Source organism: Eretmochelys imbricata, chromosome 2 (assembly GCF_965152235.1).
Source record: "Eretmochelys imbricata isolate rEreImb1 chromosome 2, rEreImb1.hap1, whole genome shotgun sequence".
Lineage (NCBI taxonomy): Eukaryota > Metazoa > Chordata > Testudines > Cheloniidae > Eretmochelys > Eretmochelys imbricata.
The window spans coordinates 240536061-240562029 of record NC_135573.1 but is presented as its reverse complement, the minus strand read 5'-3'; the positions used below and the strand labels follow the sequence as shown (position 1 = coordinate 240562029).

Genomic DNA, 25969 nt, shown 5'->3' with positions numbered 1-25969 from the left:
AAATGTATTATTGGCATGTGAAACCTTAAATTAAAGTGAATAAATGAAGACTCGGCACACCACTTCTGAAAGGTTGCCGACCCCTGTCCTAGAACAAGATTAGGGAAAAATACTGTGTTTTGCCCTTTTAAAAAATTCTTACAACTGTTTCACTGAGAAGCTCTAGGAGCGCCATGCTTTGGAGCAGGGGCTCAAAATTTAGTAGGAGGGCTGCCTTTGTGACAGGGGCGTGATTTGTGCTATTCCCATTAAAATATGCCCAAATTCGGCCAAGTGCTAAGACTTTGAAAAAATCTCAGTTCAAACATGTTCAGTAGAGACCTATTAGAATTTGGCAGCTAAATTTTCCAAAGATTCCATCTGCACTGAGCTTGCTCCAGCTCTACGTTGCAGGGGCTGAACAGGATTTTTCCCTTTATCTCCTGTTCCCATTTACTGAGGCCTGCTGTGGAACCGGTCACAGGAACTGAGGCCTGGTCCATATTTAATTTAGGACGACACAGCTGTCAGTATAGAGTGTGAAAAACCACATCCTCAGCCTAGCTATGCTGACCTATCCACCGGTATGCACAGCTATGTTGATGGAAGAATGCTTCTATCAACTTAGCTACCATTGTCTGATGTTCCTGCACCAATGGAAAAGTCCCTTCCATTGGTGTAGGCTACAGCTACACTATGGGGTTATACAGCATAGCTATATCACCATAGCTATGCCAGTACAGTCTCCATAGTGTAAACATACCCTGAGAAATAGATACCAGGTTTGTAACAGTTTTGATGCAGCCCAAGGGGCATGGCGCAGAACCCCCAGAGGGGTGTAATGGATGGAGTCCCCTATACTTTGGAGTATGGAGAATGACCAAGGTAGGAGAAAAATACCTGGCATACCTCCATCATACCTGGCACCGAGGGTCACACCACCACTCAAATTTGGGGAGATTGGGCAGGTAACTTGGGCCCCCTCTTCTGGTTGCACCACAGCTCAAACATCAGTCTCAGTCACATGTCCAGTGTACTGGTGGAGCCCAGGCCTCATGGGCCCATATAACCTAGCACCTATGACCCTGATATTGAGGAGACTGCCTCTCTTGTGCTCTCAGTGCTTCCCCTGCTGGAACTCAAGCAGCATGAAGAAGGAGGAACAGCCCAGCCTGGAGGGTGGGAGGACCACAAGGAGTAGATTAGATCAAGGATCCATAGGGGGAGCCAGGAATTGGGAGCCAGGGTAAGGGGAATACTTGAACTAGTTGGGTAAGAAGGCTGGGAGCTAGGGAAGGAAACTAGGACTGGGGATGGTCTGGGACTGAGAGGAACTGGAGGTGAAGGAGCTTGTGTGGCAGAGAAATTGGGACTGGCTGGGCAAGGAGACACCAAACTCTCATTTACTTCAGCACGTACTTGTCTGAGAACAGACTATGGTCTACTAGGGTAATTTTAGTTTTAGCTAAACTTCAGCTACTGCATGAAAGCTGAAGTGTGTGGTTACACAAAACAGCCACAGACCTTGAGTATGTTGTGAGGCATAAGGCTGTCGGCCAAATGCTTTCTACCTGCTAAGAAATGCAGACATTTAATGTGGTTGTCCTATTTAAAGTAAGCTTTTGATTTTAGAACAAGTATTTGCATTACATTTTTCTAACAAATGACTATACCGGATACCTTCACAGTTGGAATCTTTGAACTAACCAGCCTCCTGCTTTCATAGTTATTGGAGGAATTTGTGACAGGTTGGGTCACAGAAACCCCCTCGGGACTGCCAGCTGATGTACTGAGACTACCTCTGAGCCTGTTTTCCCTGACAGCTTGGCTCTTCAGTACCCTGCTTGTTGAGCCAGACAAACTAGCCTGCTGCAACACAGACCCAGGTCTGAACCACATCCCCCAAACTTAACTGAAAACAGCTTAAGAAGTGCTCCTGTCTCCAGCACCCAGATACCCAGTTCCCAACGGGGTCCAAACCCCAAATAAATCCGTTTTACTATGTATAAAGCTTATACAGAGTAAACTCATAAATTGTCCACCCTCTATAACACTGATCGAGAGATATGCACAGCTGTTTGCTCCCCCAGGTATTAGTCACTAACTCTGGTTTCAATAATAAGCAAAAGTGATTTTATTAAATATAAAAAGTAGGATTTAAGTGGTCCCAAGTAATAACAGACAGAACAAAGTAAGTTACCAAGCAAAATAAAACAAAAACACGCAAGTCTAAGCCTAGTACATTAAGAAACTGATTATAGATGAAATCTCACCCCCAGAGATGTTCCAATAAGCTTCTTTCACAGACTGGACTCCTACCTAGTCTGGGTCCAGCAATCACTCACATCCCTGTAGTTACTGTCCTTTGTTCCAGTTTCTTTCAGGCATCTCTTTGGGGTGAAGAGGCCATCTTTTAAGCCAGCTGAAGACCAAATGGTGAGGCTTCCAAGGTCTTTTATATTTTCCTGTCTTGTGGGCGGAAACCCCTTTGTCCTTTTGTGCAAAGTCACAGCAACAAGATGGAGTTTGTAGCCACCTGGGCAAGTCACATGTCTACGAATGATTCAGCTTTTTGCAGGCCGACGCCACTGTTTACACGTTGGTTTGAACGTTCCTACGAAAGCTCAGGTGTGGACTGGCATCTCCCAAAGTCCATTGTCAGTTAAATGTTTCTTGATTGGGCACTTACTGAGAAAAGTCCTTTCTCAAAAAGCTGACCAAATACTTCACTGAGGCTACTTAGAATCAAACACATTGAGATACAAGTACATAGCCAATATTCATAACTGCAAACACAAGAAATATACACACATACAGACAGCATAATCATAACCAGCAAACTACAAACTTTCCATAGACACCTTACTTGGCCTCCTATGTACAAGACCTGGTGCAACCATAGGACCCTGTTGCAACAATGATTTATATGGTCACAGTTCATGTCAATAACGTCACAGAATTATTTCTGAACATTCTAATTGTTATTAGTTCACTGACAACAATTCTTTTTGTCCTGGTCTGTTCATTCAACCTATCTGGCGTCAGAATGGAGTTTTGGATTTGGATTTTTATAAATGATAATATAATTTGGCAATAAAAGTTGTGATTGTGTGTACAAAAGGTAAACTCATTAGTTTTTTAAAAGATATGGAATATTTGTTTTGAGTGGTTCTGTGGGATATGCAAGTACTGCTACAAACTAAAGAGATGCCAGCTATAAAATGATGAGCGCTGCTGGCATGGAGAGGAAAAAAAACACCTGGTGTAAAACACAGAATGCAGCCAGAATAACCGTACAGGAAGTTGCTATGGAAGAGCCTCTTATGGAAATGAGATGAAAAGATAATGGAACAAATCTGTACTCAGGCAAAACTACCATTAACTTCAGCCTTTAGATCCTAGTGAACAAAAAAACCCCAATGAGAACTATGTTGTTAGGTGGAAATTCCGTAATAGACCTTTGAAAGTAGGAGAGCAGTTGGCTGTGAATCATTGGAATCCTAGTACAATCATCTCCTTCCGTATGAGCTGCTCTGCCAAAAGTTTTTGTGTAACAGTCTAGAAAAAAAGAGAGAGACAAAGAGAGAGGAAGAAACCGTTTTAAGGTGTTGGAATGTGGAGAGCGACATTAGGTGTGTAAAAAAGGGGAGGCACTGCATAACGGTGGGTAGAGCTATTTCAGAAATACACCTCTACCCCGATATAACGTGACCCGATACAACACAAATTTGGATATAACGCGGTAAAGCAGCGCTCCGGGGGGGCGGGGCTGCGCGCTCCGGTGGATCAAAGCAAGTTCGATATAACGCAGTTTCACCAATAACTCGGTAAGATTTTTTTGCTCCCGAGGACAGCATTATATCGGGGTAGAGGTGTATGTCAAAGCAGGACAGTATCTCACCAATGACAAAGGAAGAGTCACTATTTTAAAAGTAATGGGACCTGCCCAATATTTAATGTGTGTAGTCATTTTCATATTTAGGTCAGGAGGATCTCCTAATTCCAAATGACTGAGTGGGTTTTCTGGAGGCAGGGCTTCTTGTCTGTCACTGACAGAAAGTGCTACTTCTTTCCTTTAGACTCTCCCCTTCTTGTTTCCTGACTTCTCTTCTTGCCTGTGATCACCTCATCTGTATATACCTCCTCTTCCTCTCACAGTGTGCAAAAGGACTGATTAGCATAAAATTGTCCTCTGCCCAGATTATCTCAGACCAATCAGAGACCAATTTCCTATTTCCTCCATATTCTTCAGCAGGTCAAAAGAAACCCCTTCCCCCACCCATCTCCCCCTCAAAAAAGCTTAACCTTTTTTTTTTTTCACACAAAAATAAATAATATTAAAGGTTAAGAGCTGGAGCACCCTCTCAATGGTAAAATCCAGAAGAAAAGAATCCAGGGGGGAAAAAAACTCTATGGGAGGGTAATATTTACCTCTTCTTCAAATGAGCTTTGGGACATGTTCCCAAGCTCTGTGGATTCCCTAGGGTCAAGGGCAATCTATACAAAGGCCTCAGTGAGTGTTTTGTGACCCTCAGAGCCTACCCCTCCTATACAAAAGTCAATGTAGCTCATAGTAAATGGATTAAAAACTGACTAATTGATGGACCTCAAACATTGCAAATGCAGACTCATCATCCATTGGGGATATTTCTTGTGAGACCCTACAGGTTCTGTTCTTGGCTCAATATAATTCAATATTGTTAACAATAATCCAGAAGAAAATACAAAATAATTGCTAGTAAAGTTTGCAGAGGGCATAACAATTGGTGGAATGATATGCAAGTATAAGTTAGTTCTACAGAGCAATCTGGATCACTTGGAAAGCTGGGTTTGTTTGAACAGTATGTGTTTTAATATAACCAAATGCAATGTCACACATCTAGGTAAAAAAAAAATATAGGTCACACTTACAGGTTTGACTAGAAAACAGTTACTCTAGAAAGGACTTGGAATAACCAACTAAACACAAGATGCCAGTGTGATACTGTAGCTAAGAGACCCAGTGTAAGCCAATGTATATGTCGGGGACTACTGAGTAGAAGTGGGGAGATATTACCTCTTTCTACAGCATTAGTGAGGCCATTACTGTGTTCAGTTCTGGGTTCCACACTTTCAAAAGGATTTTGGTAAACTGGAAAGGGTTTAGAAAAGAATGATATGAGGGAGAAGACTTCTGATAGTAGAGGGCTCTTTAATTTAGCAGGCAAAGGCATAACAAAATCTAATGGCTAGAATCTGAAGCTAGATAGGTTCAGACTAGAAATAGGCACACCTTTTTAACAGTGAGGATAAGAAACCATTGGATCATCTTACTTGTTGATGTCATGATCTCTGTCACTTGAAGTCTCCAAATCATAGAATTGGAAAATAAGAAGTGCTGATACCATACGGGCAGTGTGGTCCAGTGATTTGCACTGGACTGACTCTCAAGAGACCTGGGCTCTATTTCTGTCTCTGTCACTGACCTGTTGAGTGTTATTGGGAAAGTTACTTGGCTTCTCTCCTTCCTCTCATGCTCTATTTAGACTGTAAACCCTTCAGGGCAGGAACTGTCTCTTACTTTTGTACAGTACCTAGCACAATGGGATCTGGATCTCTATTAGGACCACTAGTCACTATTGTAATATATATAATTATTATTAATAATACTTTATAGAACTTTACATCTTCAAAATAGTTTGCAAATATTAACTAATTATTCCTCAGTACAACCTAGTGAGGCAGGCAAGTATAATTATCTCATTTTACAGGGCTGTTCCATTGCTGTGTAAACTTCCTGGCTCAGGCTAGAGCCTGGGCTTTAGGACCCTGTGACATGGAGGGTCCCAGAGCGCCCAGAAGTCTACACAGCCATGAAGCAGCCTTGTATCCCGAGCCCTGTGAGCCAAGTCGGCTGGCAAGGGCCAGTTGAGGGTTTGTCTTTGCTGTGTAGACTTACCCAAAGAGATTAGATCAGAGGTTTTCAAACTGTGGTCCACAGAGTATTGATGATCCATGGGGTACTTGCTGGCGGTCCACAGTGCTGGCTCCTCCTTTTTATTGCCAGATGTTAAACTGCATTTAAGAATAGCTTTAAAGAATTGAACACTTTCCTAAAATTACTCTTCATGTAAGCAGTTACTGTAATTGCCACATGAGTGTTATATAGTGACACACAGGAAGAAATGGTCTGCTCAGTCATCAGTGGGAAAATGGGTGGTCCATGAAACACTCTCTGTATTAAAATGTAGTACATGAATGAAAAATTTTCAGAACCCCTGGGTTAGGTTCGAATCAGTGGCTAGGTCAGTCGTTAGCTGGAGTAATCTATTTCTAATGGCTAACTAAACTAGATGTGCCTACTAAGCAATGCCATATTCAAAAGATGCCATAAATATTTTAAAGAGAGTATCTAAGATGCTAACCTACACTCAGATCTGTTCTTGTTCTCACCATTATCATCTGTTCACAGGATCTCTGAATTTCTACCTTAATTTGGTTATTGGCTAAAAGGGGGCTCTATGGCATCTAATCCATAAAAATTAAATATTATTAAATGAACAGATTACAAATATATACTGGAACACGTACTGCTTTGCCAATATTTCCAGTTGACCTGGTACGTTCTACAGCTTGAGAATATATTCCTTAAACTGTTTATGCACACTTAATATATATTACAAAGAACTGACACAAAATGCAAGGCATCATTACCAATTCCTCCAATTAAAAATACCAATGAAAAGAGGGGGCAGGAGGACTATTTTAATTGAATTCAATAGTACTTTATTGGACCCATTACAATTCTTGTAAAATTTTGTTAGAAGCTGGGAATGGGTACCAGGGGTTGGATCACTTGACGATTACCTGTTCTGCTCATTCCCTCTGAAGCACCTGGCATTGGCCACTGTCAGAAGACAGCTAAATGGACCTTTGGTCTGACCTAGTATGGCCATTCTTATGTTCTTATGCGTATAATGCTATAAGTAAATTTTGATCATGCTATTTACCTTATAACATGGTATCAAATTGTTTATTTTAAATAACCCTTTATTAAGATTTCTAACAACAAATATTTACAACAGCAAAATTCCTATAAAAACATATTAGCCTGACTAAAAATTAGTAGTCCAATGAAAGGCATCAGTTCTAACACACACACATACCCTAGTCTATTCAGTTCTCAGCCTCTTCTCCCCAACCCAACCCATTTCTAGCTACCCCGCTCACAATTCACCATTGGCATGCAGTCCAGTGGGTTTTCTTGCCTTCCTCACAGCCTCCTGGAAGCCCAGGTGGGTTAGAAATACTAGGAATTGAGGTTCATATAATGCTGTTACAGTTACTGACTCATCAGTGCAGGTAAAGGCTAAAAAGGCCAGCTCCCAGAGGTCAATGAGACTCCTGCACAGGTGGACCTTGTGCTTATGTGGGAGGAGAAGCTTGAAGTTTTTGTAGGGTGAAGTTTCTCCCACTCAGCCTTGTGGCCTCTGCCAGGGGAAAAGTTGCACAACTGAACAGAGTCTGTAGTTTCATACATGGCCAAAGCCCTGTAACCTGCGCTGGAACTAATTAAATGCCTGGTACATGACAGCTGGGAATGGACAATGTAGTGCCAGTCCCCAAAGTATATTTAATAAAGTTGCAGCCTGCTGCTTAAATCTATCCCATGTCAATCATTCACCTACTTGTACTAGTGAAAAGTAGAGCTGTGCAGAACCTGGACAGTTAATTTACAAATCCCCCACAAAACTCTGTCTTCCACATTTTGTGGACAGGACATGCTCAAAATTACTTCAACCTTCTCAGGGTCTATTTTTAAACCCTCTACCATTAGAAGGAGTCCAATATACAGCAAAGCTGATAGGTGCAGTGTCTTTTTTCTTACTCAGTTTTAGACTCACTTGGTATGCTGTGTTGAGCAGCATAATCAGGCTATGATTGAGATCAGCATTAGCCTCTTTGAGGGAGTCTACACAACCAAACTAAGGCTACATCTTCATTACCCGCCGGATCAGCGGATAGTGATCGATTGATCCCCGAATCGACGCCTGTACTCCACCTCGGCAGGAGGAGTAAGCGGAGTTGATGGGGCAGCCGCCACAGTTGACTCGCTGCCGTGAGGACAGCCAGGTAAGTTGAACTAAGATACTTTGACTTCAGCTACGCGAATCTTAGTTCGAAACCGTGCCTCCCCCGCCCCCCCCCGTGCAGCCCAGGCCAAAGGGTATATCTACACAGCTGACATTAAAGCGCTGCCGTGGCTGTGTAGTAGAGAGCTCTCCCAGTGCTGCAATAAAACCACCTCCATAAGGGGAATAGCTCCCAGCGCTGTAGCACTATCTACACTGCCACTTTACAGTGCTGAAATTTGCGTTGCTCGGGGGGGGGGGGTGTTTTTTCACACCCCCGAGCGAAGAAAGTTGCAGTGCTGAAAGTGGCAGTGTAGACAAGGCCTTAGACTAAGGGCTAGTCTACACTACTGCGCTACTTCAGCTCAGCTGCACCGATGCAGCTGGACCACTGTAGCGCGTATGGTGAAGATGCTGTAGGCCAACAGGAGAGCACTCTTCCGTCAGCGTAATTACTCCACCTCAGCTAGAGGTGGAAGCTATGTCAATAGGAGAGCGTCTCCCGCCAGCATACATAGAATCATAGAATATCAGGGTTGGAAGGGACCTCAGGAGGTCATCTAGTCCAACCCCCTGCTCAAAGCAGGACCAATCCCCAATTAAATCATCCCAGCCAGGGCTTTGTCAAGCCTGACCTTAAAAACTTCTAAGGAAGGAGATTCTACCACCTCCCTAGGTAACGCATTCCAGTGTTTCACCACCCTCCTAGTGAAAAAGTTTTTCCTAATATCCAACCTTGCTCAGGGGGTGGCTTTTTCACACCCGTGAGCAACATAACTTACATTGACTTAAGCGGTAAACAAGCACTAAAATGTTATCTGCAATTGCCTCAACCTCCTCAAACCTCTCAACCAAATTCCTATTTGGCATTTCTTTCACAGCTACCTATATCTGCTAGGAGTCCAGAAGGTAGCCAATTAAGAGCTTTCTGCATCAAGTTTTAGCTGCAAGGAGCCATCTATAACACCTAAACCAGAAAAGACCTTTGCCTTTTATTAAGTTATTGCAGGATCTGTTCAATTGTTGGTGAAGGATAACAGCATTATAGAGCTTTATTGAGATGTAAGGAATCAATACATATCTGGAGTTTGCCTGCTTGTTTTTTTTAAGCTATGTTGCTGATTCAGTCTGTCAATTCCTTCAGAATCCCATCTTAGTCCTCATCTTCAAAAGAAACCTGCACAACACCTTGAAATGACAAACCCAGGAACTTACATTCATAACTTTGCTAGATACTAAAAATCGTGCACGGAATACAGACACTGGATTTATGGCTTATTGCAACAAGCTATATTCCACTTAAACCCCTCCCCCCAGCTTTTTTTCCTTCCCCCTCCTCCCATGAATGGAGAGGTGTTAATGGGACACTTCACCAGGAATGGTCCCTTGAAATGTGTAGTAATACTTATGCTAAACAATCTGTTCCACCTTGCATTTAGCTTGGCACTCTGAGGGCTAGTCTACACTGGCAATGCTAAAGCGCTGTAAAAACCCACCTCCATGAGGGGCGTAGCTCCCAGCACTGGTGCACTGTCTACACTTGTGCTTTACAGTGCTGAAACTTGCTGCGCTCAGGGGGTGGTTTTTTACACCCCTGTGTGAAATTTCCAGTGTAGATAAGCTGCAAGTCTGAGTACATTTCTCAGACCTGAAGAAAGAGCTATATATAATCTTGAAAGCTTGTCTCTCACCAACAGCTGATGATGATCCAGTAAAAGATATTAACTCATCACCTTGTCTCTTCAAAATAAAGTTCACTTTTGGAAAATCTTTAAGGCAATCTTTATAAATCATAACGGATCAGTCTAAGGTAAGGGCACAAATACATTTTCTTTTTCACCTTTGCTGTTCACCTTTAAAGCAGGATTATTGGGCCTAGAAATGGTGATGAGTCAGAAACCAGCAGCATCCAATTTATCAGCTGCTGCTTCAGGAACTTGGGAAAATGTGTCCCAGGATTTGGGGTACTCCCCGTGTCATATTGCCTAAAGAGGGGAGACTCACCAAATATATAATCAGTGACTTTAAATTAGAGGTGGAAAATGGAAGACACAAAGCACAGTCCAAATTCTGACTAGTGACTGAAATTAACATTACAAGGGAGAGCCTGAGATAAACATTTTCTACTGAAATTATAAGGAAGTGGAGAAAGACGGTTCCTCAAATTATCGATATACTAAGATGCAATGTAGAAAAACTGCCCAACTTTAGGAGAAAGGAAAGAAACTTCAGAGAGAAGTGTCTTGCCAAACACAGTTTTACAGCTTTGGGAGAGAGTTGAGAGAGTACAGAGAGAGCACCCGCACCGGATCAGGGATAAACAATGATGACAAATAGCTGGAGGATAAAAACTCCAAAGACAATGTGAAGCCTAGGCAGATTGTACTAACAGCAATAATGCCAACTGCAGGTATTCAAAAAATCATGTGTCAGGCCTTAAAAATCATGAGATTAATACATTTTGTGTTCTTTGCATTTATTTTCTAGGTTTTGAGCCTTTGGTGTGCAGCCAGGTCACATTTTCAAACTTCTCTCAGAGGGTTGCAAACTTTCTAATTGCAGAAAACCAAACACCCTTTCCCTGCCCCCTGCTCACTCCAACCCCCCTCCTTCCATTGCTCACTCTCCCCCACCCTTGCTCACTTGCTCATTTTCACCACAAGGCCCAAGCAGGCATAGGTACCGACTCCATGGGTGCTCCAGGGCTGGAGCACCCATGGGGAAAAAATGGTGTGTGCTGAGCATCCACTAGCAGCTCCCTGCCACCTCCTAGTACCTCCCACCTGCTGACAGGCCCAACGGATCAGCACCTCCCACCGCAATCAGCTGTTTCGCAGGATGCAGGAGGCTGGGGGGAGGAGCAAGGACGCAATGTGCTCAGAGGAGAGGGCAGAACTGGGTGGGAAGAGGCATGGCAGAGTGTGGGGCAGAGCTGAGGGTTGAGCACTCCCCTGCACTTTGAAAAGTTGGCACCTGGGCAGGGGAGATGGAATGTGTGATTCAAATACCCTTCACCTCACCAGGGAGAGATTTTAAACACTATTGTAAAATGTCTACACGGTAATGTTACAGCCCCAGTCTGCTAAGCCAGGGCAGCAGGGCATTTAATTGCAGTGTAGACATACCCTACAGAGCTCAGAGGGGCTGAAGTGGAGGCTCCTAGGTAGGGACTATGGGGGAAGAGAGCTGTAAATTCGGAGCATCTCCACCTGACCCCTCCTCCCCAAGCAGCCACCCGCTGCTTGTGGAGAGCAGAGCCACTGAGTTGAGGTGGCTGCTGGCTAGGAAGAGCGGGAGGGTGCTTGGGGATGGGGGGTATTGGAGGGGGTTAGGGATGCGGGAGGGGGTATGGGCTCTGGGGTGGGGCCAGAAATGAGCAGTTCAGGGTGTGGGAGGGGGAGCCTGCCTTAGCTCTGCTGTGGCCAACTGGACTTTTAGTGGCCTTGTCAGCTGTGGCCAACCAGAGCTGCCAAGGCCCCTTTTCGACCGGCTGTTCCAGTCAAAAACCGGACACCTGGCAACCCTACTCCACAGCCCGGAAGGCTAGACACTTACTTTTTCTTTTAGCTGAAAGCTGAGAGTCTCATACAATCACTTGAAACCAGGTGGAGGGGCCTATAAATAAATAAACAAACAAACAAATAAAACCCCCCCACCAAAGACGCCAGGCTTGAAATTAAAAGCAACACACACACTGCGGCAGCTTTGAGGGGGAGCAAGAGTCTCTTACACTTGGGCAGCGCCCATGTAACTTGCCCTGGCGATACAATGTTATGGGGCGTGGACGGCGGCGGGGGGGTCCCCTACACTGGGGATTGGGGGAGCCCCTAGGGGTAGGTGAGTCAGTCGGGCGGGGCCCTATTCCCAGTTTCCGGGCCCCCGAGGAACCCCCGCCAAGCTGCTCCCCCGCCCAGGGGCCGGGCCTGACGGCCGCGGGAAGGAATGCGCTTCCGGAGGCGAAGGAGGAGCGGCCGCTGGGCCCGGACCCAATTCCCACCCCCTGCGGCCCGCGCACGGGGCTCCCAGCGAGCGAGCGGCGCCGGGCACAGAGACACCCAGGGAACAGCGCCAGGGGCTCCCGCTGCGCCGCGCCCAGAGTCGCTCCGGGGCCCCCGCGGGGACAGACCTGAGCCAGCCGGGCCCCGAGCGCGCCTCTGCCGCCGCCTTCTCCCGCCATGGCCAAGGTATGGGGCTGGGGGGCCGCGCTCGCTGCCGCTGCGGGTTTCCGCCCGTTCGGTCCGCGGCCCAACCCGGGCCCGTTGCGCGGGCAGCCCGCGCGGCAAGGACTGCGTGACCCGCTGCCCGGGACGGGGCTGGCCACCCCCGTGCCCAGCGGGATGGGGCAGGGCACCGGCCGCTGCTTCCCCGAGGGCTGAAGTGTGGGGCGCTGCCCGGCGGTGCTGGGTCTGACCCCCCCGGGCGGGCCGCGGGCGGCGTGCAGGACAGGGAGCCAGCCGCGGCCGCCTCAGGGCAGTGCCAGCGCTGGCTCCCCGGCCCCCTGCAGGGCGGGGCTGCCCCCCACGGGCCCCGGTCAGTGTCAGCGTGGCCAGGGCTCCCGGCCCTAAAGCCAGACCGTGAAATGCCCGGGCCCTTTGTCCGCCTGCCGCCCAGCCCTTCAACGCCTTGGGGCTCGGCCCAACAAGGGCCTGGCCGTGCAGAGCGGCCGCGAAATACCCCGTGGCACTTTCCATAAGGGTAGCGGCTTTATCCCCGTGCCGCCCTAAAGGATGGGAGCGCCCCTCATCTCCTCGGCTCCCTGCTTTGTGGAGGGTGCTGTACGCACCCCAAAGGTGCTGCTTTTCTGTGGCATTTGTGAAATGGGGTGGGAGTCTAGAGGCTGACCGGAGGCGCTTTGTGAATGTGCAGTATGAATCCTTGTTCAGCCCGGCACTACTAGCGAACTTCTTAACTCACTTGGGTACTAGCAACCGTGTTCGTAAGGTGCATTAGAGAAACCAGTAAAAAGGCAAGGCCCTTACCCCTGCCCCGAAAAGGTTTTAGACAGGAAGGCGACAGACAACAGGGAGGGAGGGAGGAAGGAAGGACAGAGCTACAGTAATAATATCATATGTGACTCAGTTTAAGAGTTTGCAGATCTAGGAGGTTCCCTATTGCTTTTTAAAAAATTGTAACATGATTTCCTTGCATGTATTGAATAGATCAGTGAAAGCAAGCTTGTTTAACATTTAAATCTGATTTAATACATTGTGACTGTATTGTGATAGATATTGTGACTTTGCATGGTGATGTGACCTTCTGACTGCTTGATAGTTACGGATTTGTTGTTGTTTCTCTCATAAGTGATTGTTTTTCAGGGTTTTATAACTGCCATATAAACTTGTTGCAGTCTGAAAGAGAACAGGGAATGAATGCTAGGTCTCAGCATGTAATCTGTTGAATACATGTTTTTTGGAAAAATACTCTAGCTGCAGCAGTATGAAAGCAATGTAGTCTTGAAAGTATTAATTCTTTCCTCAGTATAGCCTGGTCCTTGGGATAAATAAGGGGGAGGGGAAACTTTTCCTCAGTCACTGTAGAGCTACTATATATTATGTCAAATTTTTGACTAATTCGGTGGGAAATGTCTAACAAAAAATCCACCCAGTGGTCATTAAACATTTTTTTTAAATAAAATCTGAATGGTTCGTTTCATCTACTGTATCTGCCCTTAGTATGCCAGTAAGGCCCTGCTCATACCAGTGCTTAAGTGCATGAGTAATTCATTATGTGAGCTGGACTAGTTGCAGTGGGGGAGGTTTAGGTTGGATATTAGGAAAAACTTTTTCACTAGGAGGGTGGTGAAGCACTGGAACGGGTTACCTAGGGAGGTGGTGGAATCTCCTTCCTTAGAGGTTTTTAAGGCCCAGCTTGACAAAGCCCTGGCTGGGATGATTTAGTTGGGATTGGTCCCACTTTGAGCAGCGGGTTGGAGTAGATGACCTCCTGAGGTCCCTTCCAACCCTGATATTCTGACTGCTCATGTGTTTAAAATTAAGCAACAGCTTACGTATTGGTGTGATTAGGGCTTTACTGGAATACAAATAGGTCCAGGCCATCTCTGGTGTTGATGCATTAGAAATTCAAGAGGAAATGCTATCACATGGGAGAGGAAATTATTCTGTGTTTAAAAAAAAACAGAGAAAACTTGAGAGGGATTGAGGTTTTGGATTTTGTAATTTTCCTTGAGTACTTTGACTAATGCCACTACCAAGTAAATTCAGAAATATCTAAATTTAAATAAGCCTTTGAAACTCGTGAAGACATGGTAGCAAAGACACAGTCTATACATCCGCCCTACTCATGACAAAACTGATGATTCACTCTCCTGTCACACACAAAAATTACTTACCTCAGGCAAATGGTTAAGTAGCATTGTGCAAGGCTGCCTAAAGCCATAAGTAAAGCCTGTGAAAACAGTGAGCAACTAGCAATAGATAGCCAAGACCAGGTGAGTTAAGGATGACACATTGTTAACTTTAGGCTATGTCTACACTTGCAGAGTTTGTGCGCTGTCAGTTTCACTGGTGATAGTGAACTGGTGAAAGAAAAGCACTGGTTTGTGTACTCACTTCCACGGGTGTCAGAGTGTGTTTCCTTTGCAGCACTTCCATTGCGGCCGACGAGAGCAGTGCACTGAGGGTAGCTATCCCACAGTGCAGCTCTCAACATTTTGATGATAGGTCTTGTGGGTGCCGGGGGGGGAGGGGTCCCTGCACAGCCTCCTCTCCCCAAACGCTGATCAGCTCCAGTAGCTCAGCATTGCTCTAAGCAGGGGATCCTTTGCTCTGTGGAGCAGGCATTGTCACCTGGCCAGATAAGTGAGCATTTGCCGAGAAAACAGGAAGGGGAGTTTCAAAGTTCCTGGGGCTTTACGGGGGAAGGGCTGGATGTCTGTTTACCTGGCATCAGAGCAGCAGAGCTGCTGGCCAGAGTGATCACCTAGGTGCTGTGGGATATCCTGTGGAGGCTAAAAGCTCTGTAAACAGGAAGAACGTGTCTTCACTCGCACATCACTGCAACAGCATCACCGGTAAGAGCTGTATGCAAAAAGTCATTGATGCTCCCACGGTTTTTGCACAAAAAAGGGACTTTTTCCCCTTTAAATGGCAAGTGTAAACGTGCCCATAGTCCTTTGAAATGTTTGCAATTCAATATATTGAGAAGTGCAAGATTGACAGCCATGGAGACTGGAATCCTGTCTTAATAAAATCTAGAGCTAGAAAACATCTTTAAGGTTTGTCAACACTTCAGTACTGGAGCTCTGGTCTAGTGGATTGAGCATTTGAGTGGTAGTTAGAATTATAGAATCGTAGGACTGGAAGGGATCTTGAGTAGTCAACTAATCCAGTCCCTTGCGTTCACTGCAGGACTAAGTATTATCTAGAGCTAGACCACCCCTGACAGGTGTTTGTGTAACCTGCTCTTAAAAATCTGAGATTCCACAACGTCCCTAAGCAATTCATTTCAGTGCTTACCCATTCTGATGGGAAGTTTTTCCTAATGTCCAACCTAAACCGCCCTTGCCACAATTAAAGCCCATTGCTTCTTATCCTATCCTCAGAGGTTAAGGAGAACAGTTATTCTCCCTCCTCCTTGTAACAACCTTTTATGTACTTGAAAACTGTTATCATGTCCCCCTCAGTCTTCTCTTCTCCAGACTAAACAAACCCAGTTTTTTCAATCTTCCCCCATGGGTCATATTTTCTAGGCCTCTAATCATGTTCTTTGCTCTTCTCTGGCCTTTCTCCAATTTGTCCACATCTTTTCTGAAATGTAGCACCCAGAACTGTACGCAATACTCCAGATGAGTAACTCTTCCTGACTGTAATGATTCTGGGCAAGTTGCTCTGCTTCTGCATCATTAACCTAATGTAAAAATGTTAATTTGTATTCACCTTTGTAAAAGGCTTTGAGATCCAGTTGAAAAGGTCTGCAAGTTATTTTCTGAAATATGTATGCATCTTCAGGTATCCCAGTGAATGATTGTTCCCTGAGGTTTTTGTTCAGTCTAGTTTTAAATCCCCCACTTTACTGAGCTTCAATCACTTCACTTGGGAAATGATCCCGCAGCTGAATAGACCTCAATGTCTGTAAGCTTTTCCCGGTGTTCAGAATAAGTCTTCTTATTCACAGTTTCATCACTTTTCTCTTAGTTTTACTCCTCTTTACTACACTAAATAATTCCTGTATTACCTTTAGTAAGAACGCTCTTCAGTTATTTGTAAACAGTTGTTATGTCACCCTTCCTTCTATGTCCTGGCTGAGTAAAAGCTATGTGGTACATACTTAGTTCTTAAATCTTTCCTAATAATTCAGTCTTCCTAGCAGCATGATCAGACTTGTTGCTCTTCTCAACTCTGTAGCTGTCAATATCTTTTTGATAACATGATATCTAGAACTGATATTTTCAGGTGCAGTTGCACCAGAAACCCCATTAAGTGAGCTATTAAATGTTTGCTCTGTGAGAGTTTGGTTTGTATAAGAAGTCCAAAACATTGCAAAACTGGTACATAAACAGGAACAGTTCCTCACGTTAGATAGATAGGTCTCCATCCTATTTATCATTACTCATGTGATAGGTTAGCCAGCTTTCAATTTACACAGACATTCTTATCCACATGGCAGCAGGAGAAAATCACGCTTGAACCAGTCTGGCAGAAAGTGGAAAGTCTACAGGAGTGTAGTCTGGTCTTGACACTGATAGTTTCTTGCACTAGACCCTTCAAATGAAAGGAACTGAGGGAACATTAGAGAGATGGGTTATTTATATCCTTTTTCTATAGAATATTGCACAACTACTTAACTGTGATGGGTTCGGTGACAGAGACCCCCTTGGGACTGTCACCTGATGTGCTGAAATTACCTGTGAGCCCATTTTCCCTGCAATCTTGGGACTTCCAGAACCCTGTCTTGTTGAGCCAGACACACTAATCTACTGCAACACAGACCCAGGGTCTGGTCCATGTCCCCAAAGCTGTAGACTTAGGTGACCTGCTGAGCTATTTTCAGTTATCTCCAGCACCCAGACACCCAGTTCTTAATGAGATTCAAACCCCAAATAAATACATTTTACTCTGTATAGAGCTTATGCAGGGTAAACTCATAAATTGTCCGCCCTCTATAACCCTGATAGAGAGTGATACACAGCTGTTTGCTCCCCCAGGTATTAATCACTTACTCTGGGTTTATTAATCAACGAAAGTGGTTTTATTAAGTATAAAAAGTAGTTTCAAGTAATAACAGCCAGAACAAAGTAAGTCACAAAGCAAAATAAAACAAACCACGCAAGTCTAAGCCTAATACATTAAGAAACTGATTACAGGTAATATCTCGCCCTCAAAGATGTTCCAATAAATTTCTTTTGCAGACTAGACTTCTTCCTAGTCTGGGCCTAATCCTTTCCCCGGGTACAGTCTTTGTTAGATCCAGCAGACATCTCAGGTGGTAAGCAGGGGTTTTCTCATGACTGGCAGCCCCCTTTGTCCTGCTCCACTCCCTTGTATAGCTTTGGCACAAGGCAGGAATCTTTTGTCTGTGCTTGTCCCCACCCCCGCCTCATCAATGGAAAAGTACAAGGATTAAGATGGATTCCAACATCATGTGACATGGTCACATGTCACTTTAAGACCCCTAGTCTCCATTCTTCCTGAGTTGGCCCACAGGTACACAGGAAGGCGTGCAGGTCAATAAACCATTTACAACCAGTTGTCCTAGTCAATGGGAGCCATCAAGATTCCAAACCACCATTAATGGCCCACACTTTGCATAATTACAATAGGACCTCATAGTTATGCTTCATATTTCTAGCTTAAGATACAAGAATGTTACATGCATACAACTAGAAGGAATATATTCAGTAGCTTATAACCTTTGTTATGATACCTTACAAGAGGCATTTTATATTCCAGTTACATCACATTCACACTCATAAGCATATTTCCATAAAACATATGGAGCGCAACGTCACACTATCCTCTTCTTAAAAATAAAAAAATCCATAGCCACTTTGCTTTGCGCGAGACTCCTGTACCTGAGTTTGGAGGACCCAGTGTTATGGAGAAAGTGAAAATGCTTAACTTCTACAAAAAGATATGAGGTACCATGCTGAAAACTCATAAATTTGAAACTTTCACAGTGACTCAGAGCTGGGGGAGAGTTTACTCCTTTTTACAGAAACCTCCTAAATATTTATGGTTGTCAGTTACTCACAACTTTTCCCTAGTCTCCCTGCCTGCTGTGAAGAGGAATAGGGTATATTTGTTTCGATATGAGTAGTTTCATTCTCTTGACTGGATGATGCTTGTTTTCTGAGCAGCAGTGAGATATAGTATTCTTCTGATGGGGTTCTGACTAAATATCTATCCATGTCTTGATTATTGTGTAAGGAGGCAATTTATGTGCATATGTAAAATGTCAGCAAATGCAGAACATCTTAAGCACAGCATTTTTAAATACTTGCCCTTTCATTTTAACAAACAGTCCTGGAGCTAGTGTCTAATCATTTTAAAAATAGCCTCCACATGATCCAGAATACACTGCAGTAACTCCTTGCTTAATGTTGTAGTTATGTTCCTGAAAAATGCTACTTTAAGCAAAACGATGTTAAGCAAATCCAATTTCCCCATAAGAACTAATGTAAATAAGGGAAGTTAGGTTCCAGGGAATTTTTTTTTGCTAGACAAAAGACTGTTTTTTATGTATATATATATACACACACACACACAGAGTATAAGTTTTAACCGACGATTTAATACTGTACACAGCAATGATGATTGTGAAGCTTGGTTGAGGTGGTGGAGTCAGAAGGTGGAAGAGGGTGGGATATTTCCCAGGGAATGCCTTACTGCTAAATGATGAACTAGCACTCGGCTGAGCCCTCAAGGGTTAAGACATTGTTGTTAATGTAGCCTCACACTCTACAAGACCGCACGAATGGAGGGAGGGAGGGAAGACAGCATGGCAGAGAGAAACACAGACACACCGTGTGTGTGTGAGAGAGAGACACACATTGCCCCTTTAAGTATGCTGACCCTACTGTAAGTACACTCTCTTTTTAAGTAGATCAGCAAGTTGAGACAGCAGCTGCTGCCAGCAAGCTACCTCCCTCCTGAGCCCTGTCATGTGGTGTTCCCCCTCCCATCGTCCCATCCCCCACCCAGCTCTGTGGAGATGGGGCAAAGGAGCGGGGGGCAGGAGCCTGGGTGAGGGGGACACCCTGACATTAGCACCTCTCTTCCCCCCTTCCCTCCCCGCACAGCAACCAGGAGGCTCCCAGGGGCAGCTCCAAGGCAGAGGGCAGGAGCAGCACATAGCAGTGGGAGGAGGGATAGCTGAACTGCCCGGCAATTGGTAACCTGTTGGGCGGCTGCCACACAGGGAACTTAGGGGAGCAAGGAGCTGACGGGGGGCTGCTGGTCCACCCTGGTTCCAAGCCCCCACCAGCTATCTGCAACGGGCTGCTCTTTCTGAAAGCAGTGGACAAAGCAGGCGGCTGCCAAACAACGCTATAAGGGAGCATTGCGCAACTTTAAACGAACATGTTCCCTAATCGATCAGCAACGTAACAACATTAACCAGGACGACTTTAAGTGAGTTACTGTAATTGAATATCACAAAGGCAAGTCTACCACTGTGTGGAAAACAAGTAGAGATGTTGGTGTTACTTTTTCTTGGGTGGGGATATCACTCACTGATCAGTGTTTAAAAACACACACACACACACACACACACACGGAAATGACAAGTTTTATTTTTCTGAAGAACACACTGTGCAGGTTATTTGATGCAAATTGTTTAAATTGTATCTTAAAGCAATATGCTTCATAAACATAGCAATGCCAATGCAGAGAGTTTTTTCTCTTATCTAAGGATGTGGTGGGCAGGCTGTGAATTTGCATCTTTGGATGCAATTGCTTGCATAACTTTTCAGAAAACAAACCAAAACAGGACTCAGCCATCTTGGCTTACTTAGTGTCTTGGGCTGTATTGATGCTAGCAATTTTGGTGGAATATTCCCATCCTTGTTCTAGCATTAGTGAGGATTTGAGTAGGTCAACCACTGGCATGTTTATGACCGAGGCTGCTTGGAGCTGGTATAGTTGGAGATAAAATGGCTTACATTAGAACTTACTGTTGCTAGCACTAGGGGCATGCACTGTTAGTGTAACTATTAGAATTGACTTAATTTCCAACGTAAGGAAGGTCTTAATTGTTTGAGTATGCATGTATTTTGGAATTTGCTTCTCAGGGGACATCTGTTACAGCTGTCTGTCTTGAAGCAGCTTTTAATTACAAAGGCTTTTGTGCCCACTTCATCATTTACTGTCCTGTCTACATAGGGGGTTTCAACTGAGGAACCTCCATCTTATGCATGGTTAAAATTTGGTTGTGGCTAAATCCAGTTCCAACTGTTGGGCTGGCTACCATAGATGGAGCCAACCTGAGTTTTAAAAAATATTCTAGTTCACAAGAGACACCTTAAAACTATGCTCTAACCCAGAAGTCCCCAAACTGTAGAGTGTGCCCCCTGGGGGAGGGGGGGGCACAGAGGAATGTTCAGGGGGACACAGCTGCAGCCTGGGCCAGCCCCCATGGGAGGTGGGAAGGGAGTGCTACCCAGCTACATTCCTGGCTCCGGCTGCTGTCCCAGTTCCCTGGCTGCCAGCCTTGCACCTGGGACCCCGACCCCTGGGGCCCCAGCTGCCAGTCACCTTACTCTGTCTGTGTACCCTCCTGGAGCTGCGGCTCTGCTCCCAGCCCCGGTGGGTAGGGGGGGAGAGGAGGGTGCAAATGGGCGGGAGAGGGGAGGTAAAGGTTACCTGTTGCATCTTGTTTCAGATTAGGTAAAACCACCTCTCAGAGAGTGACTGTCATTTTAAGTTTTGTAAAGAGCCTAGCATATTGCGGCCCCAATCTTGATCTGGGCCTTTGGGTGTTGCCATAGCGCAAATAAATAACTTATTCACGTTTTCTGGTTTTCTGTCAGATCAGGTTGTTCTTTTGCAAATATTTATACTAGAATTGTGGGATTACATATTTGTAGGAATCTAGGGTGCAAGTGTTCTGACACTTAACAACCAGACAACTATCTCCACCATGGAACTAATATTCACTGTGAACAGGTAACTGGTGCTACAATGCGTGCATGTGAGACATTAGCTCATGGGGCCCTACAACCAGTGTAACTGAGATTAAGAAGCGGAGTGTCATTTGCCAGCCAGAATTTTAAGGTTAAATGTATACATTGGGGATGGGGCGGTCTGAGAGCTTTTTGTTACTTAATGCTCAAATTGCTGAGCATTTACTCAATGGTGTGTGTAAATATTCTCAGTGTTTCCTGCAAATGCAATTCTAAATCATTTTAGAATAACGGATGATTAAGTTCCCAGTTGAAATCTGGGAAATAAATATCTAACCTTAGCCTTTGAACAATTAATTGGGAGCCTGAAAAGGAACTGGGAATAAATAATTTCAGCCTTGTATTGTGTTCAGTCTCTACCCTGAGCTAGATGGCATGTTGAACCTTTGTCCAAACTGAGTTAAACCCAGACTGGCGAGCAACCAAGTGTAGTTTGTTAATGATAGTGCTTAAATTCTGTTGAAGGACATTGAGAAGGGGATTTATTTATTACATAGTGCTTGGATCCCCAGTCAGGATTAGTGCATACATGCTGTGCAAACATGCCTAAAGCACTCGTGCTAGCTTTGGTGTAGACAGGCTTCAGGCAATTCACTACCATATATACCGGTAATGAAAATCTACTTCAGCTCGGTTGTACCATTGCTGGGAAACAACTAAAAAACACTTATCCATAGAATCACCCTAGCTGCTGTTTCATTCTGCAAATTCTGTAAAGTAGATGTGCTTAAACTTGCAAATTAAGATTGTGAGGATATATTTTAAAATAAGTTTGTGGCCTTTAAGTCTCTCTAGGCTAGTGTTTCTCAAATGCAGGCACCGTGGCTGCATGTGGCCACCAGGGGCTTTTCTTGCCTCCAAAGCCTCCTGGGCAGTGATTGAGGGGTGAAGGGAGCAGCGAGGTGAGGTTAGGCCCTGCCCCCCATTTTGAGCCACAAACATCGGAAGAGCAGTTCCCCACCTTCCCGGGGGCGGTGGGGCTGTGGCTTCCGGGCTTCAGCGCTGCTGTGGCAGGCAGCAGGCTCTGGCCACAAGGCAGCGGGCTCTGACCGTGGGAACTTCAGGATCTGGGCTTCCACTGCACAGCGGCAGACTCTGTCCCACGTTCGCTGGACGTCAGGCTCAGGCACCACCACCACCCCCATCACCCCTGGCCCCTCACCCATGCACCCCATCGCTCCTGGCCCCCACTGCCTCCCTACCCACCTCCCCATCCATGGTTTAATTTGTCCCCCCGTTTGGCAGGGCTGAGTAAAGCTGCTGTGAAAAGTGATATTTGCATGTTTGTTAATATTGCTTTTCACTGCCTCCCAGCTAGCAAACAAGTCTTTGCTGTGAAAAAGCGATATTAACAAACATACAAATATCACTTTTCACAGAAGCAGACTTACTAGCTAGCAGGTCTAACACCCCCACCACCACCAAAAAAGCAAAAGAAAGAACAAAAAGGACACAAACATGCAAAGCACCTTATTTGTGTTTCTATTCTGTTTAGGTCCAGTAAAAAATAGAGACAGCTGTATGTTGTTGTTGTTGAGTCTTCAAAAACACCCCATCATAAATAAATTACTGTGATTGCACATGCATATGTATTTGTTTTTCCTAAAGTTAATTAAGTATTTTAGGAAAAATTGTTAAAGCGGCCACAAGCAAGAGTTGTTGAGAACCCCTGCTCTAGGCAATCCCACTAAAAGGAGACGTTTCATTGTTTCAGGGTTGTCTTGTAGCAGAAGAAACAGCAGTGAACAACCACTAAAATTAAAGAGCAGTTTTTGTTAACTGCAGCAGAACCCCATTGATTTAATCTGGGGATTTGGGTTGTACCTAAAATTATGGTTAAATGTAAATCAGTTAAAATCTGGTACATTATATCTAGAAAAAAGAAGAGGTTACTTGATCATGTGTTTGTGCCAGTCACTGAAAGGTGAATACTACTATGTAAAACAAGATTTCCATTTAAATGTTGGGTTACTCTGTGGTCTACCAACTTCCTTCAAAATGTCACAGTAATATGCAGTGAAATGTTTCTAGACCTTTTTGTAAGAAGCAAGTAGCTAATAAACCTGCTTGCTTAAGCTTCTACAGTTTTTAAAAATAAAAATACATACTTTTGCCCTGCTATTTCTTTACAATGAAGGTAGGATAGATAGCTTGCCTTTGTGAAGAACAAGGTATAGTTCAAAGGCAGAACTGAGTCATGAGCACCAGTTCTGGTCAGCTGTGTAAGAACTATATTTATATGGTGAACTAAATATTGTATGTGGATAAATTCAGCCTGTAAGGTACACAAAACTAAAATAGCCTGGGAGGAGTGGAGGCTGGAAAACATAATAGGATTATTTTATATTGGCACAAAGGACGTTCATGTATGCTACCAGAAAAGCATAAATTGCTATGTGGGATTTTTATCTTCAATCCAGCTGAAGTGGAAGTGTTAGAATGGAATGTGTGTTTTGCAGGCTAACAAGGCCTTTACAGCCTGCACTTAAAGTGTTAAATACCCAACACAAGAGTCTCCAGAAAGTTATAGTGTCAAATTGCAAGTAAGACTTTAATTTACCATTCCTGGGCAACTTAAATAGAAAGACCTCCATAGGCAAATCCTTGCCCCTAATAGACACAGGTTCAGGATTATTTCTTTCCTGTGACTGGTTTATGTCAACCTGACTGAACAAAGCTTTAACATCATCCCCAATCAAAAGATCCTTAGGGAATAACTTCCTTACACCAGCTATAACTTCATGTTTAACACCATTCCATTCGAGATGGATTCTGGCTAAAGGCACACTTACAGTAAAATCATATTTCAGAGTGATAGCCGTGTTGGTCTGTATCAGCAAAAAGAACGAGGAGTACTTGTGGCACCTTAGAGACTAACAAATTTATTTGGGCATAAGCTTTTGTGGGCTAAAACCCACTTCATCAGAGGATTACAATATTCACACTCTTTTATTTACCAAATAAATCTTCCTCTTTGACAAGATCTGCTTTAACAAGAGTGATGTTAGAAGTTGTAATTTGCCCTAAACAGCTTTTACCATTGACTTTTACATTCTCTGCACAAGTTATGGGGTTACCTTCACCTGAGCTCACAGTAAAAGCATTTACATAAAAGGCGGCAGTGTTGCGGTAAATTTGGTTACACACAGGCAACTGCTTAGAGTCAAACAACATACTAACATTGTTACAAACTGAATAGATTCTATCCCCATCTCTGTGTTTGAGAGAAGCTGGCTTTTCAGGATGATACAGTTCCTGTTGTTTCTTTATTCTCTTGAGTTGGAGTTTAAGTCTGTCCACTTTTGCCTTAGCAATCGAATATATGCCATTCTTTGTTCATGTTAAAAACACAGGCGTTCTCTTTCAGCAGCTTCTCCTTCCATATCAACTATTTTTTGCTTTTGTTCAAGTTCTACCTTCTGGTTTCTCACTGCAAGCATTTTCGCTAGGTCTGCTTCCTTATCACTGGCAATTAACAGATTTCTCAGTTCCTGCTCTGGGGTCTTTTTCTTAAAAGACAACCCCCTCTGTGAGCACAATTCTTCCAGGCTTCTTCTGTCAGGATCTTGATCCTGTGCCACTCGGTGTAACTGATTTTTAACCCTTAAACTCTGCAATATCAAAATTAAATTTTGACAAGCATGTGGTTCTGATCCAAAAACCCAGTTAACCTGTGGTAATGTGTATCCAACCACGACTACGCCACTGTGACCAGTGTCCTAGTGGGGGCCAGCTATGGTCACTCAATTAGGGTGAACTGCAAAGAATGGGGCTGCCAAACCTCATAAAGCTGGTTGATATTCCAATACTTAGATTTACCAAGTCAGCATAAAACAGCTTCTTTATTACCTTACTGGTTACGAAGAAGTCCAAACACACAGTTTCCTTAAAGTGATCCAGCCTCAGACCTCTATCCAGGTACCCACGTCAAATATGATGATTTCTGAAAATCTTATTTCATCATATAAAAGAAAAGGTTCTACCAATCCCAAAGGTTCGACACGTTACCTCCCAGGTTAATGAATATTCCAGATCTTGCCCAAATACACGCTACAGCCAATTCTTATTAACTAAACTAAAATTTATTAAAAAACAAAAGAGTGTGTGGTTAAAAGATCAATATACATACAGACATGAGTTCAATTCATTGAGGTTCAGATTCATAGCATAGATGGTGAGCTTTGTCATTGCAAAGAGTTCTTTCAGAAATAGTTCATAGTCCAATGTCCAAATATCATATTCAGGGTGTACCAGCATAACTGGGACCTCAGTCTTGCGACTCAAACTTCCCCTGATGAAGCCTGAGCAGATCTGAGATGACAGAATCAGGACCCAAGGATCTTTTATACAATTTCATGTCCTCTTTGATAAATTGGGATTCCTCAGGGAACAAAAGGTAATTAGGATGACTTTGAAGGAGGTCCCTCACCTGTAGTTAGCTATAGGAATTAACCTAAGGCCATTTGCTTTTTCCTCCATCATTCACAGTACATTTCAAAGAGAGATGAATACCTTGATATCCCGTCTCTACAATTCATTTAAATTATATCAGAATACAAGCATAGACAGGGATTGTTGATTACATTGTCGACCCTACTCATACATATGTAAATACACAAAAACACAAACATTATCTCCCCACATGTCTTCTGTGGGTTATTTATTTTGCAGGATGTTTAACCCTTTCTAGCCATGCATCACATAAGGACTGACAATATTCTTGTAATAATCCCAGCCCCAA

At 44.2% G+C, this 25969-nt stretch overlaps 1 protein-coding gene and 1 long non-coding RNA gene across 3 annotated transcripts in view; one reads left to right on the top strand and one right to left on the bottom strand.

Annotated features, from left to right (window-relative positions):
• Positions 1 to 2089: 2089 nt before the first annotated feature.
• On the bottom strand, positions 2090 to 12451 carry LOC144259940 (uncharacterized). Of its 2 annotated transcripts, none has more exons than XR_013344955.1 (4): positions 12217 to 12451; positions 11646 to 11705; positions 5918 to 6033; positions 2090 to 3537 (listed from the first exon to the last, which is right to left on the bottom strand). It is a non-coding gene; the product is annotated as an uncharacterized LOC144259940 (long non-coding RNA). The 2 variants fall into 2 exon arrangements; XR_013344956.1 differs by lacking the exon at positions 12217 to 12451 and adding an exon at positions 11821 to 11978.
• The window catches only part of ITGB1 (integrin subunit beta 1), a 75560-nt gene continuing 61681 nt past the window's right edge, over positions 12091 to 25969 (top strand). The window contains exon 1 of the mRNA XM_077808294.1: positions 12091 to 12274. Within this exon, the coding sequence (XP_077664420.1) occupies positions 12266 to 12274 (9 nt within the window). The 5' untranslated portion in view covers positions 12091 to 12265. The remainder of the gene's footprint in view (positions 12275 to 25969) is intronic.